This window comes from Nicotiana tomentosiformis, chromosome 9, assembly GCF_000390325.3.
Source record: "Nicotiana tomentosiformis chromosome 9, ASM39032v3, whole genome shotgun sequence".
Classification (NCBI taxonomy): Eukaryota; Viridiplantae; Streptophyta; class Magnoliopsida; order Solanales; family Solanaceae; genus Nicotiana; species Nicotiana tomentosiformis.
The window spans coordinates 47,401,358-47,421,430 of NC_090820.1; the positions used below are offsets into that span (position 1 = coordinate 47,401,358).

General features: G+C 39.9%; 1 protein-coding gene across 1 annotated transcript; it reads left to right on the top strand.

The window, feature by feature from the left end:
- Positions 1 to 12,697: 12,697 nt before the first annotated feature.
- Positions 12,698 to 13,165, top strand: LOC138898729 (uncharacterized). Its single transcript, XM_070184825.1, has one exon. The coding sequence runs from the start codon at positions 12,698 to 12,700 to the stop codon at positions 13,163 to 13,165; it is 468 nt and encodes a 155-aa protein (XP_070040926.1).
- Positions 13,166 to 20,073: the final 6,908 nt, after the last annotated feature.

Genomic DNA, 20,073 nt, shown 5'->3' on the forward strand with positions numbered 1-20,073 from the left:
TGCAACCCCATCATAACCGGAAAATGATCTGAATCCCCACCCACCGTCCTCACTCGGGTCTTTACTCCATCATACATGTCCTTAATCAACCTAAGGTAGGCAACAGGAACACCTCTAGCCTCCAAACATCTCCATAAAACCTCTATCGGGACTTTATCGTACGCCTTTCCCAAGTCGATGAACACCATATGCAAGTCCTTCTTTCTCTCCATATACTGCTCCATTAATCTTCTAACAAGGTGGATGGTTTCTGTAGTCGAACGCCCCGACATAAACCCAAACTGGTTCTCGGAAACAGACACACTCCTCCTCACCCTTAGCTCTACCACTCTCTCTCAGACTTTCACAGTATGGCTAAGCAACTTGATACCCCGAAAGTTATTGCAATTTTAGATATCACCCTTGTTCTTGTATACAGCAACCATCATGCTCCACCTTCACTCTTCTGGCATCTTGTTCGTTCTAAAGTTTGAACAAGTTTTTTTGAAGCAAACGTGTGTGTTTTTGTCAAAAGTTTTTTTTTAATTAAGGTGTTTGACAAAGCTTTTGAAAGGAAAAAGTGCTTTTGATAAGAAGCAAAAACAGTTTTTGAGAAGCAGAAAAAAATAGTTTCTCTCCAAAAAGTACTTTTTTGAAAAACACTTTAAAAAAATACATTTATAAGCACTTTTTAAGAGTTTGGTTATACATTAATTGTTATTCAAAAGTGTTTTTCAAACTAAGTAGTCAAACACAAATTGTTTCTCACCAAAAGAATTTTTTTTAAAAACACTTCTCAAAATAGGCTAATTTTAGAGGTTTGGCCAAATAGGCTATTAACCTATTGACATAATTGGATACATGTGGCGAGTAAATAAATAGTAGTATTTAATTCGTCTCAATTTAGGTAATATTTTTTTTATGTTATATTTTTTTATTTAAAATAATACTTTTCTTTAATGAATGAGTTTGCGGTCACACAAATACTTATATAGTACTCCCTCCTTTTCAATTTAGATGGGTAGTTTGACTCGACACGAAATTTAAGAAATAAAAAAGACTTTTGAAACGTGTGGTCTTAAAAGCTTAAGGGGTTTTTTGTGAGGTCATGACATTTGTGTGATTATAAAAGTTTCTCATTAAAGGTAAAATGGATAAAATGAAGAATTTAAAGTTGAATTATTTTCAAATTTAGATATGTATCATTTATTTTGAAATAGACTAAAAATGAAAGTAACTCATCTAATTTGAAACGGAGGGAATAATTGTTTTAGACCATAATATCTAAAGTTTTTTTTTTCCTTTTCAAACTCCAGAGATTGAAATTGGGAGGGAGGGGAACAATACAAACTACTGATGCTATTGCTCATTATACCCTTTGTTCGATTCTTTGTACCGCATTCAGCCAAGATAGCATTAAATGGGTGGGTGCGTGCGGAGAATTAAAGAACTAATTGTCTTTTCTTTCTTGCTATATTCAAGTTTTAACTCACTAATCTTTATCGTTAGTGACGGATTTAAACTAGAACAAAATAAATATGATAGAAATATGTAGTTTGACTTGGTACAAAGTTTAAGAAGATTTTTTTTTTTTAAACTTGTGATCTTAAAAGTTTAAGGGATAAAAGTTTTGTGGGCCATGACATTTGCGTGGTTATAAAACTTCTCATTAAGGGTAAATGGTAAAATGAAGAATTTAAAGTTGAATTATATCCAAATTTAGAAATGTTTCATTTATTTAGGAACATACTAAAAAGGGTACCTCATCTAATTTGAAACGGGGAGTATATGTTTTGCATTTGACGCTAATCTAACAATAGACACTACTAAAAAATTGTCAAAAAGCTTCTAGAAAAACTGACCGAAATCGGTTGGAATTGAACAAAAACCGACCGATTTCCGACCGTTTTCAATTCGTTGAAAAAACGATGGTTGCTAACGGCTATCGACCGCATACGGTCGTGTTTTCGACGATAATTTTCAACGCACTTTGACCAAATATTCTAACATAAAATAAACTTACCGACCAAATTCGGTCGGTATTCTTAAAAATAATTAAAAATTATTTTTAAAATTAGCGACCAACTTCGGTCGGAATTTTAATTATTCATTTTTTAAAAATTGTTCAATTCCGACCGAAATCGGTCGGAATTATTAAAATATTTAAAATTTAAAATCAAAAATTCTGACCGAAGTTGGTCGGTATTATTAAAATATTTAATATTTAAAATCAAAAATTTCGACCTAAGTCGGTCGATAAATTTAAATTTCTGGGAAATCAATTGAACATTTTCGACCGACTTCGGTCGGTAGGCGGTCGATTTTCTAGGTAAGCTTTTGGTAAAATACTGTTGTTTTATAGTTGCACCACGTGCCAACAACCAATCATCTATAATGGCAGTATTACGAGCATGTTTGGACATAAGAAAAATTTTACTTTTTTTCGAAATTTTTTAACTTTTTTCCGAAATTAGTGTTTGGCCATAAATTTTCCAATTTTCACTTAAAGATAGATTTTGGAATTTTTCAAAAATTTGAAAAACTCAAAAACGCTATTTTTTAAAATTTTCACTTATATCACTCACAAAACTTAAAAAATAACCCATTCATGTCCAAACACATCTCTAGTTTTCAAATACCATTTTCACTTGGAAATTATTTTCACTTTTTTCCGAAATTTTACAATTCTTATGTCCAAACACCCACTACATTGCTGCCATTCAACCAATAACAACATCAACAACAACAACAAGAACAACAATAACAACAACAATAACAACTATCAAAACTATATTAATAAAATATCATCTCCATCTCCACTAAACTATATTAACAAAATATCATACCCAACAACAAAACATTTCAATGAGTGTTTTGTACTACACCATCTCCATCTCCACTACTAGAACCTTCATCGCCGGCATGGTTCGAAGGATCATGACAAAAAGGAGACACATATGGGGAAGGCTCACGAGACCGGGGAATGGGGAAAGCACCACTAGCAAGAAGGTTGGCCAGCTGACCTTGAAGGACATTAAATTGTTGGTCCCTCTTTTCTAGCTGAACTTGAAGGGTATAAAATTGTTTATCTCTCTTATGTTCTCTAGCCTTTGTCTCTTCAAGCTCTGCCGTCAGCTTTGTGATCTTCTTCTCCATTGACGAGAGAGTCGACTTATCAATTGCCTCGCTCTGGGAGGAAGTCCCTAAACTTTGCAATCCAGCCCTTTAGCGCCGAAATGATCTCTCTAGAAGGTCGTACGCTATCCCTTTTTTAGGACCACCGACAACATCCAACCATATCTTTTGCGATTCTTTGTCTGAAAGAGGTGGTCGCTCACCTTGTTTATTCGGGGGCAAGCTGTGAGTGTACACCTCCACATTAGTCTTGTAGCGACCCTTTATTTAGAAGATAGAAAATTATTAATTATATAATATTATAAACACTAATTTCAAGTTATAGTAGTTATGAAACTTACATATGTAGTCTTCGCCCGGTCCTCGACCCATCTAGTTGGATCTGTCGGTGCCTTCTTCTTCCGGATATGAGTCTCCATGAAGAACTCATCATGAGTCATCTTCCTCCCATATTTTATTTCCTACAAATATAATAAAACATGTTAACTAAATTAAAATATATAAATATAGTTCAATAAAAATAGAATTAAATATTTTAAGGAATTACCAGTAGTCTCCTCGTACTCCCCATGCTCCTTGCACCCACACAGTGCAAGGAGCCACCCTTCTCAAATGCTTGGGCCTTCTTTCTCTGTTCACTCCTCTTCTCGAATTTCTCAGTAGTCCACTGCCTCAGAAGATTCTCACATATGTGCGGTAGAACCCATGAAGACTTCTTTCTCTTCTTCTGAGCAGAACAAAAGGAATCAAATAGTCTCTTACGACATTTGAACTCAAAATTTGCAAGAATGGCACTGTTATGCCGGTCCTCCCAAGCACACTTAGTCTGCAAATGAAGTGTGTAACGTTAGATGAAATTATTGTTAATATAATGTTTAAATAGATAAGAATTATATTAAAATCTTAAATTGGTTGAAAATTCACTCCATAAGCTCCGGTGAAAATTCACTCCAAGTCGCATAGGGTGCATCATACAATCGGCCAAGAGCTTCAATGATTATCTTTGTAGTCTGATGACTTGGTATGAACCTGCAACATAACAATTACATTAAATAAACAAGACTAGCTATTATAATTCAACAAAAACAAAGAAGTAATAAATAAATCTTACCCATTTCCCTCAGGCCTGATGATCATCCTATGATAACGATCATACCGCACTTCCTCTAGATCATCATCCTCCGATGAATCTGAAGCGTGCGTAGAAGGGGAGGCATCTAGCTCAACGCTACTATCCCGAAGGCGAAGTCTAGAAATGCTAGGAGACGAACTAGGTGGAGAGGGATACGGGGTCGCTGATGAAGATGGATGCGATCTAGACCCCTGTTGCGATCTAGATCCCTACTGCGATCTAGACCCCTACTGCGATCCAGACTCCAGACCCTGTCACAACTCCATCATACCACAACTGTTTTAGCTCATCAATCAGAGGTTGCAAACATACATCAATCAAACTCTTTGGATTGCGGGAACTGGGAATAATACAATTTAAGAAAATATATGGGATAATCATACACATTTCAGGCGAAAGATAATACGACGTAATAAAGGCTAGTCATCATGAATATGGTGTTGCAGAAATAGAAAATTGCGTGAAACCATCAGCACACAAACCCAACAGAACATTCATCGATTCACTAGCATAATCCTGATATGTTCTACCAAAATACTTCCAAGCTTCCCCATTTGAAGGATGACACATAACACCAGGAGACCTTCTATTTTCATAGTGCCATCTCATATGAGGAGTGGAACTCATCGATGAGTACAACCTCTTTAATCTAGGAATAAGAGGTAAATAATGCATCGACTTCACAACAACCTTCTTCTTGCTGGAAACCCGCTTAAAACAAGGTTTTTCACAAAATTTATAACTTTCTAAATCTGCATCACCCTTATAATACAACATGCAACCATCTTCACAACAATCAATTCTCATAGACAAGAGTCCTAACTTAGAAACAAATCTTTTAGCCTTATAGAAATCTTCAGGTATATTGAAAGTTGGGTCAACTAGTTCACTCAAAAGGCCAATGAAAGAATCTATTCCCGCTTGAGAAATATTGGTATCTGATTTGATACTTAATAATATTATTGCAACAGACAACTGAGAGTGCATACTACCTTAACTTAGTGGACGACTAGCGGCCTCTAACTGTTCATAAAAATGTTTTTCCTCTTCGTTAGGAGCTTGTTCAACACTTTCATGGGGTTCAAACTCGAAGTGCATCCAAAAAGAATCTGCAACCATTTTATGGTATATAGGATGTTGAACGTTATTCCCCACCGACCTACTACTTTTACCAACAACTATGTTATGAAATACACCATCACTACCATTAACCTCTCCATGACTAGTCCACACAAAATAATTATCCATAAATCCTTTTTATTAAGATGAGTCTTAACATCCTTCGATTAAAAAGAATGCAAACACTTGCACTTCACACAAGGACACCTAATCATCCCTCCGATCAGAAATGGTTCAAGTGATTGTAACGACCCGACCGGTCATTTTGAGAGTAATAGCTCAGATCCCCTATTTCAGCTTCTCCCATATTTATTTATGCTATTGTGACTTGCCGGGAGGTTTCGTGTTGGGTTTTGGAGTGTTTTGGGACACTTGGACCCTAAATGGAGGTTTAAGCCTTAGGATTTGGATTGTTGTAGGAACTGTGTGAAGATGACTCTAGAATGAAATTCTGTCGGTTTCGTTAGCCCCACTAGGTGATTTTGGACTTAGAGGAGTGTCCGGATTGTGTTTTGGAGGTCCGTAGCTTATTTAGGCTTGAAATGGCAAAAATCGAATTTTTAGAGATTTTGACCGGTAGTGGACTTTTTGATATCGGGGTTGGATTCTGATTCCGAAAGTTGGAGTAGGTCCATAGTGTTGAATATGACTTGTGTACAAAATTTGAGGTCAATAGGACGTGGTTTGGTTTGTTTCGGCATCAGTTGTCGAATTTGAAAGTTTCAAATTTCTTTAAGTTTGAATTGGAGGGTGATTCGTGATTTTAGCGCTATTTGATGGCTCGACTAAGTTCGCAAGGTGTTTTAGGACTTGTAGGTGTGATTGGTTGACGTCCAAGGGGCCTCGGGTGTGTTTCAGATGCTCAACGGATCATTTTGGTCTTTGGAAAGATAGCAGATTTTTCTAATTTTTTTGTTGCATAAGTTTGTTCTTCGCGTTTGCGAAGAAGAGCTCGCATTCGCGAAGGCGTGGCCAGTGTAAGCATCAAAAAAGCGAGGAGTAGGACGCGTTCACATAGAGGAAAAATGGAACAATCGGGACCCCAAGGATTTGTTCTACGCGTTCGCGTAGAGGAGAACGCGCTCGCGAAGTGTCTGGCAGGTGAAGCTACGCGTTCGCGAGAGGACTCTCACGTTCGCGAAAGAGGAATTTTGATAAGTGGATTTTTGTTCTACGCGAATGCGAGGAGATGGCTGCATTCGTGAAGAAGGATTTCCTGGGCAGTACTTAAACATTCCTAAACAGGGGGTTTTGCCATTTTATCAAAAACTTGAGTTGGGAGCTCGGATTTGGACGAGATTTTGAGGGAGTTTCAGAGATATAGATTGGGTAATGATTCTACACTCCAGTTTGGTTGTATTCCACTAATCTATAATTAATTTCCTTTTAAATTTCAGATTTTGTGGTTGAAATTGGGAGGAAAATTGAAGAACTTCTTTAACAAAGATTTCGAGTTTTGTAAGGGGATTTGCGGTCAGATTTGAGTAATTTTTATATGGTTAGACTCGTGAATGAATGAGTGTTCGTATTTTATGACTTTTACCCGATTTCGAGAAGTGGGCCCGGGTCGACTTTTTAGGACGAATTTCGGAATTTTTATTAAAATCTTAATTTCATTAATTAAATTAGTCTATTATAGTTGTATTTATGATATGTAATTATTTTGGCTAGATTTGGTCCATTCGGAGTCGGATATTCGTGGTAAAGGCATTTTGACCGATTGATTGAGCTTGGTTCGAGGTAAATGGCTTGCCTAACTTTATGTGGGGGAAATACCCTTAAGATTTAGAACTATTGTGATATGTGAGAGCCTTGCACGTGAAGTGAAGAGTACGTATACGGGCTAGTTGTGGAAAAACCCGATTTTCTTACTGAGCAGCAACCTGTTTTCCTTTTATTTTGAGTTACACCATTTTAATGAGTATTAATCTATTTTTATTCTTAATTGAGTTATTCCAATATGTGTAGCTATCTTTTTTAGTCTAATACAACATGTCTACGTGTCTTAATTGCTTATGTGAACTCTGTGCAGCATGCTTAGTTAATTTCCTGCTTCTTCCCTGACTGGTACTTAGTATAAAACGTAAGATTTCATGATGTAGTTGTATATCTATTTTCGCTGCATATTTACTTTGGGACTATGGAACGGTATTCTGGGAGATCCCCATGTACTACATATTTACTTTGGGACTACAGAACGGTATTTCGGGAGATCCCCCCTGCACATTTACATTTGGGACTATGAGACGGTATCTCGGAAGATCCCCTGTTGTTATCTCTGTGTATTGAGCTGTTACCTTATATGAATTCTTTCTTGTTAAATTTCAGTCTTTATTTTACTGCGATATTTCATTTTTGCCTTGCTTTATTATCATATTCCAGTAGGGCCCGGACCTGACCTCGTCACTACTCTACCGAGGTTAGGCTTGACACTTACTGGGTACCGATTGTGGTGTATTCATGCTACTCTTTTGCATATGTTTTTCGTGTGCAAATCCAGGTGCTCCTTATCAACCGCACTATCAATGAGTCGGGACAGCTTTGGAGACTTCAAGGTATATCTGCCGTATCCGCAGACCTCTGAGTCCCCTTCTACTCTTCTCCACGTCCATTATCATCTGTTTTTTTATTTTGTTAGACTTTGATGTATAGAGGTACTAAATTTTTCCTTCTGTAGTTTGTGATTTACGATTTTTTGAGTTTTTGGATTGTTGTGTATTTTTGAATAGTTGGTTAAATTTATATTTTTATTTCATTATTCCTCAAAATGTTAGGCTTACCTAGTTATAGAGACTAGGTGTCATCACGACGTCACACATAGGGGAAATTGGGTCATGACAAGTTGGTATCAGAGCTCTAGGTTCATATGTGTCGTGAGTTACAAGCCGGTTTATTAGAGTGTCGCGGATCGGTATGGAGTCCTCTGTACTTATATTCGAGAGGCTGTGGAACTGTTAGGAAAACTTCACTACTTTGATTCCTTGTCGTGCGAAAATTGTTGACTTCAAAAACTCTAAACTACTGTATTCCATTCTCTCAAAGAAGGTGAGGACACGTACAAGCGGATCTGAAGACTAGGCACACGTGCCCCTGCTAGAGCCGCGAGAGGCTGGGGCCAGTGTAGAAGCCGAGGACGTCCACTTGTTGCAGCCAGAGCACCCGCACGAGCTGCTACAGAGGAGCCCTCAGTAGCTCCAGCTGGAGGGCAGACACCTGAGGCACATGTTCCTACACCAGCCCTCCAGGAGACTCTAGCTCAGTTTCTGAGCATGTTCAGCACCTTAGCTCAGGCTGGTTTGATTCCACTTGCTCTTGCCACATCTCAGGCCGGGGGAGGAGCACAGACTCCCGTTGCCGATACTCTAGAGCAGCGGGTTCAGGTCGACTAGGTTTCAGAGATTGTACCAATGCAACCGGTAGCTCCAGCTCAACCCGAGGTTAGGGCAGCAACTTCTGAGGTGGACCAGCTCAGACTTGAGAGGTACAAGAAGTACCACCAACCTACCTTCAATGGATTGGCTACAGATAATGCTCAGGGTTTTTGGGAGGAGTGTCATCGTATTCTCCATACTATGGGCATAGCGGATACGAGCGGGGTTTCTTTTATGACATTCCAGCTTAAAGAAGCAGCCTATCAGTGGTGGCGTGCTTATGAGTTGAGTAGTCCGGCTGAGACAGCTTCACTTATATGGACTCAGTTCTCATACATGTTTTTGAGAGAGTATGTCCCTCAGAGCCTCAGGGACTCATGGCGCACGGAGTTTGAGCAGGTGCGCTAGGGTGCTATGACTGTGTCAGAGTATGCAATTCGCTTAAGTGATTTGGCCCGACATGCACCGGCCTTGGTTGCCACAGTTCGAGAGAGGGTTCGACGGTTTATTGAGGGACTTTACCCCAGTTGGAGATGGATATTTCTTATCAGCAGGTTATGAGTATCGCCAAGAGATTGGAGGGCATGCTTGCCTGGGATAGAGAGGAGAGGGAGGCCAAGAGGTCTCGAGAGACTGGTTCTTATTCTGGTGCTCGTGCCCAAGCAACTTTCCATGGTAGGGGTTATGTGAGTCGCACTGTCCATTCAGTTCTTCCAGCCGCCAGTGGTATTCCGGTCCCTTCTAGGCCCCAAGAGCCTTATTATGCACCGCCAGTATCTAGTGTGCCTCCTGCCCGGGATGTTCGTAGCGGCCAGTCCAACATATCTAGCCAGAGCCAGTCACAGCAGCCACGCACTCCCATAGCTTGTTTTGAGTGTGGAGACACTCGCCATATGGTGAGGGATTGCCTTATATTTAGGAGGGGTGCACCTATAGAGACTTCTCAGCCACAACGTCATTACAACACTAGCTGCCACCCCACCTGCTCAGCCAGCTCGAGGTGGAGGTCGGGGAGGTAGAGGTCGCCCTAGAGGGGGAGGCCAGGCAAGATATTATGCCCTTCCTGCTAGTACAGAGGCAGTTGCTTCTGATTTTGTCATTATAGGTATTATTCCAATCTTTCATAGAGATGCGTTAGTATTATTTGACCCCAGGCTCTACATATTCCTATGTGTCCTCTTATTTTGCCCCATATTTGGGCGTATCACGGGATTCTTTGAGTTCCCCTGTTTATGTGTCTACTCTTGTGGGAGATTCTCTTTTTGTGGACCACGTGTATCGGTTGTGTTTGATTGCTCTTAGTGGTTTTGAGACCAGAGCCGACTTATTATTGCTCAGCATGGTAGATTTTGATGTTATCTTGGGCATGGACTGGTTGTCGCCCCATTATGCTATTCTTGATTGTCATGCCAAAACTGTGATGCTGGCTATGCCAGGTTTACCGCGATTAGATTGGAGAGGTACCTTAGAGTATACTCCCAGCAGAGTTATTTCATTTTTTAAAGCTCAACGAATGGTTGAGAAGTGGTGTGACGCGTATCTTGCTTATGTGAGAGATGTCAGGATTGATACCCCTGCAATTGAGTTAGTCCCAGTAGTGAGGGAATTTCCAGCTAATCTTCCGGGCATGCCGCCCGACAGAGATATTGATTGGCATTCATTTGTTACCGGGCACTCATCCCATCTCTATTCCTCCATATCGTATGGCTCCTTCTGAATTGAAGGAGTAGTTACAGGAATTGCTTGATAAGGGCTTCATTCGGCTCAGTGTGTCACTTGGGTTGCTCCTGTCTTATTTGTGAAGAAGAAGGATGGTTCGATGCAGATGTGTATTTATTACCGCCAGTTGAACAATTACAGGGTGCTAGAGTGTTTTCCAAGATTGACTTACGTTCAAGATATCATCAGTTGAAGATTCGGGAGCTAGATATCCCGAAGACTGCTTTCAGGACCAGATATGGTTACTATGAGTTTTTTGTTATGTCTTTCGGGATGACCAATGCCCCAACAACTTTTATGCACTTGATGCATAGTGTGTTCCGACCTTATCTTGATTCATTCGTCATTGTGTTTATTGATAAGATTCTGGTGTACTTTCGGACTCGGGAAGATCATGAGCAGCACCTGAGGACTACACTTCAGACCTTGAGAGAAAAGAAGTTATATGCAAAATTTTCAAAGTGTGAGTTTTGGCTAGACTCAGTGGCATTATTGGGTCATAGAGTATCGAGTGAGGGTATCCAGGTGGATCCGTAGAAGATTCAAGCAGTGCATAGTTGGCCCAGACCGTCCTCAGCTACGGAGATCTGGAGTTTTCTTGGTTTGGCGGGGTATTACCGTCGATTTGTAAAAGGTTTCTCATCTATTGTAGCACCTATGATTAGGCTGACCCAGAAGGGTGCTACGTTCAGGTGGACAGAGGAATATGGGGAGAACTTTCAGAAGCTCAAGACAGCTTTGACTACAGCCCCAATATTGGTATTGCCTATAGGTTCGGGGTCTTATATTGTATATTGTGATGCATCGCAGATTGGTCTCGGTGCGGTGTTGATGCAGGACCGTAGGGTGATTGCCTACGTGTCCAGACAGTTGAAGGTACATGAAAAGAACTATCTTGTCCACGACCTTGAGCTAGCATCCATTGTTCATGCCTTGAATATTTAGAGGCACTATTTGTACGGTGTCCCTTGTGAGATTTATACTGATCATAGGAGTTTGCAGCATCTGTTCAAGCAGAACGATCTTAATTTGCATCAGAGGAGGTGGTTAGAGTTGCTTAAGGATTATGACATCACCATTTTGTACCATCCTAGAAAGGACAATGTGGTGGCCGATGCTTTGAGTCACCGGGTAGAGAATTTTGGGAGTTTAGCATATCTACCAGCAGCATGGATGCCATTGGTTTTGGATGTTCAGGCCTTAGCCAACCAGTTTGTGAAATTAGATATTTCTGAGCCGAGTCGAGTATTGGCTTGTGTGGTCTCTCGGTCTTCTCTTTATGATCGTATCAGGGAGAGTCAGTATGATGACCCCCATATGCTTGTCCTTAAGGACACGGTCCAGCACGCTGATGCTAAGGAGGTCAATATTGGGGATGATGATGCATTGAGGATGCAAGGCAGGCTATGTATGCCTAATGTTGACGGTTTGCGTGCGTTGATTCTCCAGGAGGCTCACAGTTCACGGTAATATATTCATCCAGGTGCCGCAAAAATGTATCAGGACTTGAGACAGCATTACTAGTGGAGGGGAATGAAGAAGGACATAGTAGAATATGTAGCTCGGTGTCTAAATTGCCAACAGGTAAAGTATGAGCATCAGCGGCCAGGTGGATTGCTTTAGAAGTTGGAGATTCCGGAATGGAAATGGGAGCGGATCACTATCGATTTTGTTGTCGGACTCCCACGGACACAGCGGAGGTTTGATGCAATTTGGGTGATTGTGGATAGGTTGACCAAGTCGGCTCATTTCATTCCTGTGATGACTACCTATTCTTCCGAGCAGCTAGCTCGAATCTACATCCGTGAGATCGTCAGGATTCATGGCGTACCAGTATCTATCATCTCTGACCGGGGTACGCAGTTTACATCACGGTTTTGGAGAGCTGTATAGCATGAGTTGGGTACTCGGGTTGAATTAAGCACATCATTTCACCCTCAGACGGACAGACAGTCCGAGCGCACTATTCAGATACTGGAGGATATGCTCCGCGCTTGTGTGATATATTTTGGGGGTGCTTGGGACCAGTTCTTGCCACTTACGGATGGCACCATATGAGGCTCTTTATGGTAGGCGGTGTCGGTCCCCAGTGGGTTGGTTCGAGTCGGGCGAGGCTAGATTATTGGGTAATTACTTGGTTCAGGATGCCTTGGAAAGGGTTAAGGTGATTCAGGATAGACTTCATACATCCCAGTCCAAACAGAAGAGTTACGCGGACCGAAAGGTTCGCGACGCTGAATACATGGTTGGAGAGCGGGTCTTGCTTCGGGTTTTTCCTATGAAGGGTGTTATGAGATTCGAAAAGAAGGGCAAGCTAAGCCCAAGGTTCATTGGTCCTTTTGATGTGTTGCGGCATGTTGGTGAGGTTTCTTATGAGCTTGCCTTACCTCCTAGCCTAGCAGGAGTTCATCCGGTATTTCACATTTCGATGCTCCGAAAGTATCACGGTAATCCGGCTCACGTATTGGATTTTAGCTCAGTAAAATTGGACAAGGATCTATCTTATGTGGAAGAGCTAGTGGCCATTTTAGACAGGCATGTCAGAAAGCTAATGTCAAAGAACATTGCTTCCGTGAAGGTTCAATGGAGGGGACAACTGATCAAGGAGGCGACTTGGGAGACCAAGCAAGATATGTGCATCTGTTATCCTCATCTTTTCACCACTTCAGATATGTCTCTATGCTCGTTCAAGGATGAATGGTTGTTTTAAGAGGGGGAGGATGTAACGACCCGACTTATTGTTTTGAGAGTAATAACCCCGATCCCCTATTTACTTCTTCTCCCATATCTATTTTCTCTATTGTGACTTCCCGGGAGGTTTTGTTTTGGTTTTTGGAGTGTTTTGGGACACTCAGTCCCTAAATGGAGGTTTAAGCCTTATGATTTGGACAGTAGTCAGAACTGTGTGAAGACGACTCCGGAATGGAATTTCGTCGGTTCCGTTAGCTTTGTTAGGTGATTTTGGACTTAGAGGCGTATTCAGATTGTGTTTTGGAGGTCCATAGCTTATTTACGTTTGAAATGGCAAAAATCGAATTTTTGGAGATTTTGCCCGGTAGTGAAATTTTTTATATCGGGGTCAGATTCCAATTCCGGAAGTATGAGTAGGTCCGTAGTGTTTAATATGACTTGTGTGCAAAATTTGAGGTTAATCGGATGTGGTTTGATTGGTTTCGGCATCGGTTGTCGAATTTGAAAGTTTCAAGTTTCTTTAGGTTTGAATTGGAGGGTGATTCGTGATTTTAGCGTTGTTTGATGTGATTTGAGGGCTCGACTAAGTCCGTACGGTATTTTAGGACTTGTTGGTATGTTTGGTTGAGGTCCCTGGGGCCTCAGGTGTGTTTCAGATGCTTAACGGATCATTTTGGACTTTGGAAAGATAGCAGATTTTTTTGGTTTTATTGTTGCAGAAGTTTGTTCTTCGCGTTCGAGATGAAGAGCTCGCGTTTGCAAAGGTGTGTCCAGTGGAAGCATCACGAACGCGAGGAGTAGGACGCGTTTGCATAGAGGAAAAATGTAACAGCTCGTACCCCAAGGATTTGTTCTACGCATTCGTGAAGTGTCTGGCAGGTGAAGCTACGCGTTCGCGAGAGGACTCTCACGTTCGCGAAAGAGGAATTTTGATAAGTGGATTTTTGTTCTACGCGAATGCGAGGAGATGGCTGCATTCGTGAAGAAGGATTTCCTGGGCAGTACTTAAACATTCCTAAACAGGGGGTTTTGCCATTTTATCAAAAACTTGAGTTGGGAGCTCGGATTTGGACGAGATTTTGAGGGAGTTTCAGAGATATAGATTGGGTAATGATTCTACACTCCAGTTTGGTTGTATTCCACTAATCTATAATTAATTTCCTTTTAAATTTCAGATTTTGTGGTTGAAATTGGGAGGAAAATTGAAGAACTTCTTTAACAAAGATTTCGAGTTTTGTAAGGGGATTTGCGGTCAGATTTGAGTAATTTTTATATGGTTAGACTCGTGAATGAATGAGTGTTCGTATTTTATGACTTTTACCCGATTTCGAGAAGTGGGTCAGGGTCGACTTTTTAGGATGAATTTCGGATTTTTTATTAAAATCTTAATTTCATTAATTAAATTAGTCTATTATAGTTGTATTTATGATATGTAATTGTTTTGGCTAGATTTGGGCCATTCGGAGTCGGATATTCGTGGTAAAGGCATTTTGACCGATTGATTGAGCTTGGTTCGAGGTAAATGGCTTGCCTAACTTTATGTGGGGGAAATGCCCTTAAGATTTAGAACTATTGTGATATGTGAGCGCCTTGTACGTGAAGTGAATAGTACGTACACGGGCTAGTCGTGGAAAATCTGATTTTCTTACTGAGCAGCAGCCTGTTTTCCTTTTATTTTGAGTTACACCATTTTAATAAGTATTAATCTATTTTTATTCTTAATTTAGTTATTTCAATATGTGTAGCTATCCTTTTTAGTCTAATACAGCATGTCTACGTATCTTAATTGCTTATGTGAACTCTGTGCAGCATGCTTAGTGAATTTCCTTCTTCTTCCTTGACTGGTACTTAGTCTAAATCGTAATATTTCATGATGTAGTTGTATTTCTATTTTTGCGCTGCATATTTACTTTGAGACTACAGAACGGTATTCCGGGAGATCCCCCTATACTGCATATTTACTTTGGGACTACGGAACGGTATTCCGGGAGATCCTCATGTCTTGCATATTTATTTTGGGACTACAGAACGGTATTCCGGGAGATTCCTCCTGCAAATTTACGTTTGGGACTACAAGACGGTATCTCGGGAGATCCTCTGTTGTTATCTCTGTGTATTGAATTGTTACCTTCTATGAATTCTTTCTTGTTAAATTTTAGTCTTTATTTTACTACGATATTTTATTTTTGCCTTGCTTTATTATCATATTCCAGTAGGGGCCGGACCTGACCTCATTACTACTCTACCAAGGTTAGGCTTAGCACTTACTAGGTACCGATTGTGGTATACTCATGCTACTCTTTTGCACATGTTTTTCGTGTGCAGATCCAGGTGCTCCTTAGCAGCCGCACTATTAGTGAGCCGAGACAGCTTTGGAGACTTCAAGATATATTTTCCACGTCCGCAGACCACGGAGTCCCCTTCTACTCTTCCTCATGTCCATTATCTTCTGTATTTTTCTTTTGTTAGACTCTCATGTATAGAGGTACTAGATTTTCCTTCTGTAGTTTGTGATTCGCGATGTTCCGGGTTTTGGGATTGTTGTGTATTTTTTAATAGTTGGTTAAATTTATATTTTTATTTCATTATTTCACAAAATATTAGGCTTACCTAGTTGTAGAGACTAGGTGTCGTCACGATGTCACACGGAGTGGAAATTGGGTCGTGATAATGATATTGCATGCCTAATAAATTCATTAACCCCTTCTATAAATTCCTCCCTAAAAAACCGACGATTAGGATAAATCCTATTATACATCCAACTACGATATTTCATCTACACAAAGAACAAATAAATTGCATGTTATATTAAAATTAATTTATAGTTTAAGTTACATAATAAACTTTAGTTACAAAGTAGTTAATTTAAATAATGTGAGTGCATATTAATTTTAAAGTTCTCATATATCCCTAAAAAAGTTCTTTTCAAATTCAATTAGACCATTAACGGGAAATATATTTGAAAAACTTGCAAGATAGCAAACACTAGCATTAATTGTAATTAGACTAACTCATTCAATTAATATTACATAATTAGTTAAGCCTAATTTTTTAAAAGCAATAAACACCAATAGAACAATATTATCCCCTAAATTAATAAACCCCAAATTTCTAAAAGCAATAAACACTAATAGAACAATAAATTAAACCCTAAAATAATAAATTATTTCTAAAAGAAATAATAAAAAATAGAATAATAAATTAAACCCAAAATTAATAAACCCTAAATTTCTAAAAGTAATAAACAAAAATAGAACAATAAATTAAACCCTAAATTTTAAGAATTAAAGTAGCTTAAAAAAAACTAGGTGATTAACCTTCACGTGGTAGAAGTAGCGGCGGTTGAGCAGTGGTGAGAAGGATGGCAGGCAGTGGAAGAAGCAGCGGCAGTGGCAGTGGTGAGGCAGTGGGATTGGGGATTTTGGCGAAGAAGGTAATGGGGATGATTTTGTGCTTTGATTTTGGGGGAGAATGAAAGTGGGAATAGATTTTGGGTGGGATTTGGGCGAAATAGCCTTAGGGTGGATGAGAGAATGAGAGATAGAGAAAATTGAGAAATGGGGAAGAAAGCTCGCTGGTGGGTTTTAATTTACAGATTTCTAACTGACTTCGGTCGAAAATGGCGGTCGGTACATTTTAAGTGAAATATTGACTGTTTGGCCACAGAACTTACAGACCGAATTCGGTCGGAAATTTGATTTTAAATTTTTAATTTTTTTTTAATTAAAATAACCGACCGAAGTCATTTTTGTAACTACCCGGCCGGTCATTTTGAGCTCTAGCGCGTCGTTCGGAGGTTTGAAGCTTTGAGTAGCTTCACTTCATGTTTTATAACTTGTATGCGTGGTCGGAATTGAATTTAGGGAAGTCCGGAGTTGATTCAGAAGGAAATTCTAATTTCGGAAGCTTTAAGTTGGAAGAATTGACTAACGTTTGACTTTTGAGTAAACAACCTCGGAATCGAGATTTGAAGGTTCCAATAGGTTCGTATGATGATATCAGACTTGAGCGTTTGTTCGAGTTGAGTATCGGGTGGTCCAGGAGCATTTCGGCACTTATTGTACAAAGTTGGCAATTTTGAAAGTTTTAGAATTTCATAAGTTTAGTTTGTAGTGGATTTTGATGTTATCAATGCCCGTTTAGGGTTCCGAGCCTTGGAATAGGTTCGTATCGTGATTTGTGACTTGTATGCAAAGTTTGGCGTCATTCCGAAATGTTTTGATATAGTTCGGACGCATTCGTCGAAGTTTGGAAGTTTGAAAGTTTCAAGAAGGATTTCGATCATCGATTTATAGTTTCGATATTGTTTGGCATGATTTGAGGCCTAGACTAAGTTCGTAATATGTTTTGAGATGTGATGGTATGTTTGGACGGGCCCCCGGGGGCCTCGGGTGCGAATCAGATTGAAAACGGATCAAGTTTGGACTTGGGAGAAGTGCTAAGGCAGCTGAGATCTTGTGCAATCGCCTCTGCGGAAAAAGAGCCGTAGAGGCGAGCCAGCCAAGCGCAGGAGCGTATTTTGGTTGGGTAGTGTTGGGACCACAAATGCGGTCATTTTGCCGCAGAAGCGGAACCGCACCTGCGGAGAGGGAATCACACAAGCGGGGGCGCAGGTGCGCAACATGCACCGCAGATGCGGCCAGCGACTTGGCATGGGATCTCGCAGGTGCGAGATTGAAGCCGCAGAAGCGACTGTCCTAGAAGCGACCAGGGGACCGCAGATGCAAAAATATCGCTTGGTAGAGTTGTTTTAAGAACGAGATTTGGCTCTTCTTCTTTCATTTTTCACTTGGGTTGGCCAAACTTGGGGAGCCATTTTGAGTGGATTTTCATCAAGTAACACAAGGTAAGTGTTTCCCACCTATTACAAGTTAAATACATGGTTTATATATGAATTTAAACATGAAAATTAGTAGAAATTTGGGATTTTGGTAGAAAATCTAGAATTTGATATTTTTGGATTTTGATCACGAAATTGGACATGAAATTGGGAATAAATCATATATTTGAGTTCGTAATATTATAAAAGTTTCAGAATTCGGGCACGTGGGCCCGAGGGTCAACTTTATTGACCTTTTAAGCAGAGTTGGAAATTGTTATAAATTGATTAATTATGGGTAATAGAGAATATATTTATGGATTTTCACATTGTTTGACTAGTTTTGGAGAGACGAACATCGATTTGAGGTGTATGAGTGGCATTGGAGCCGGTTATGGAATTTCGGAGCGAGGTAAGTCTCCTGTCTAACTCTGTGAGGGGGAAACTACCCCCTAGGTGATGTATTTGATATGTGCTACTTGTTGCGGGGGCTACGTACGCACCAGGTTACAAAAGTCCGTACGTAGCTAGTTTTATGTTATGTCCGGGTAGACTTAGGTTACCGCCATGCTATAACTGTACTATTTGAGTTGCTCCTTGCCTATTAAATTCCTTTATGTTACGCTACAATTTGAGACTAGACTTGCGTAAATTTATAGACTTGCTATTGTAGAGAATTGACGAGCTTCATGATTAGCCGTGGAATAATTGTGCTCCTGTGACGAATTTCTCCCGCGCTATGCGTTTTCATCGAAAGGTTTTCCTTAAAATTTATAACTCACACGTTTTTTCGTGAGTGGGGTCAAGGACCCGTTAAAGCTTCTTATTCTAATGGGATCGGGTCGTTCGCCTCGGTAGGATTATGTACCACACTCTCATAGGAGCGGGCAGTTCACCTCCGCATTAAAATGGATGCATCTATGGTTCGTGTCGTTCGACCCTCGGCAGTGCACATAGTATGATAGGATCGGGCCATATGCCTCAGAATTTATATAAAATACTATTATGGAATCGTGCGTAATATTTGACAAGAAGCCAGTGTATCTGCGAGTTTTCCTAATTAGAATTGTGATGACCTATCTGGTGAGGTCCATTATATATATATGCTCCGGTGGAGGAGGTAATTGCTAATTGAGAGCTTGAGAGAATTGTCGAGAGGAGGATTGTACCACGTATTAATACCCGTTTACTTACTCTGCCTCGCATTTGTTTACTTCTTATTGTTCATAATTTATTGGGCTACTAGTAAGTGTCGATGTCGACCCCTCGTCACTACTTCTCCGGGGTTAGGCTAGATACTTACTGGATACGCGTTGATTTACGTACTCATGTTGCACTTGCTGCACTTATTGTGGAGATACATATATGTCTGGTGGTCTTCTGGGTGCAAAGGCGTGGCTATTGCAGGGACTCTACCGTGAGCTGTATTCCATGTTACGATCTGCAGCCTGCAGAGTCTCCATCAGAGGTATTTATATCCACCTGTCTAATATGTATTCCAGATAAATGTTTTATTTTATTATATTTCCTAGTTGATGCCCATGCACTTGTGATACCTGATTTTGGGGGTTCCTACTGGTTGTTCATTATTGTAGTTCATGTAAATATTATCATTTTACCCTGTACATTATATTTTATGCTATTTAATTAATGGAAATTATAATTTCAATAGTAATAAAAAAATAAGTAGTTAAGTTGGTCAATCACCGTTGGCTTACCTGACGGCGGCGTTAGGCGCCATCATGACCTATAGTGGATTTCGGGTCGTGATATATATAATATGTTACACATACACACACACATACACACACACAGACACACATATATATTATCTATCAACGATACACTTTATTATCTATTTACTACGACACTAATTGTATCATAACATGTTGGATATAACGACTATTTCAATTAAACTCGATCAATTATATTTATAATGTTTACCATCTGTGTGCTTTCATATAAATTACACTTCATATCTGTATACGTGTCATATATTATAATAGAGTGTGATTTTGTTTCATAATGATAATTTACACTTACATATATATGACAAGGGTTGATGATTTATTCTCAACTGTTCATTACATCGCTCGAATACTTGATCG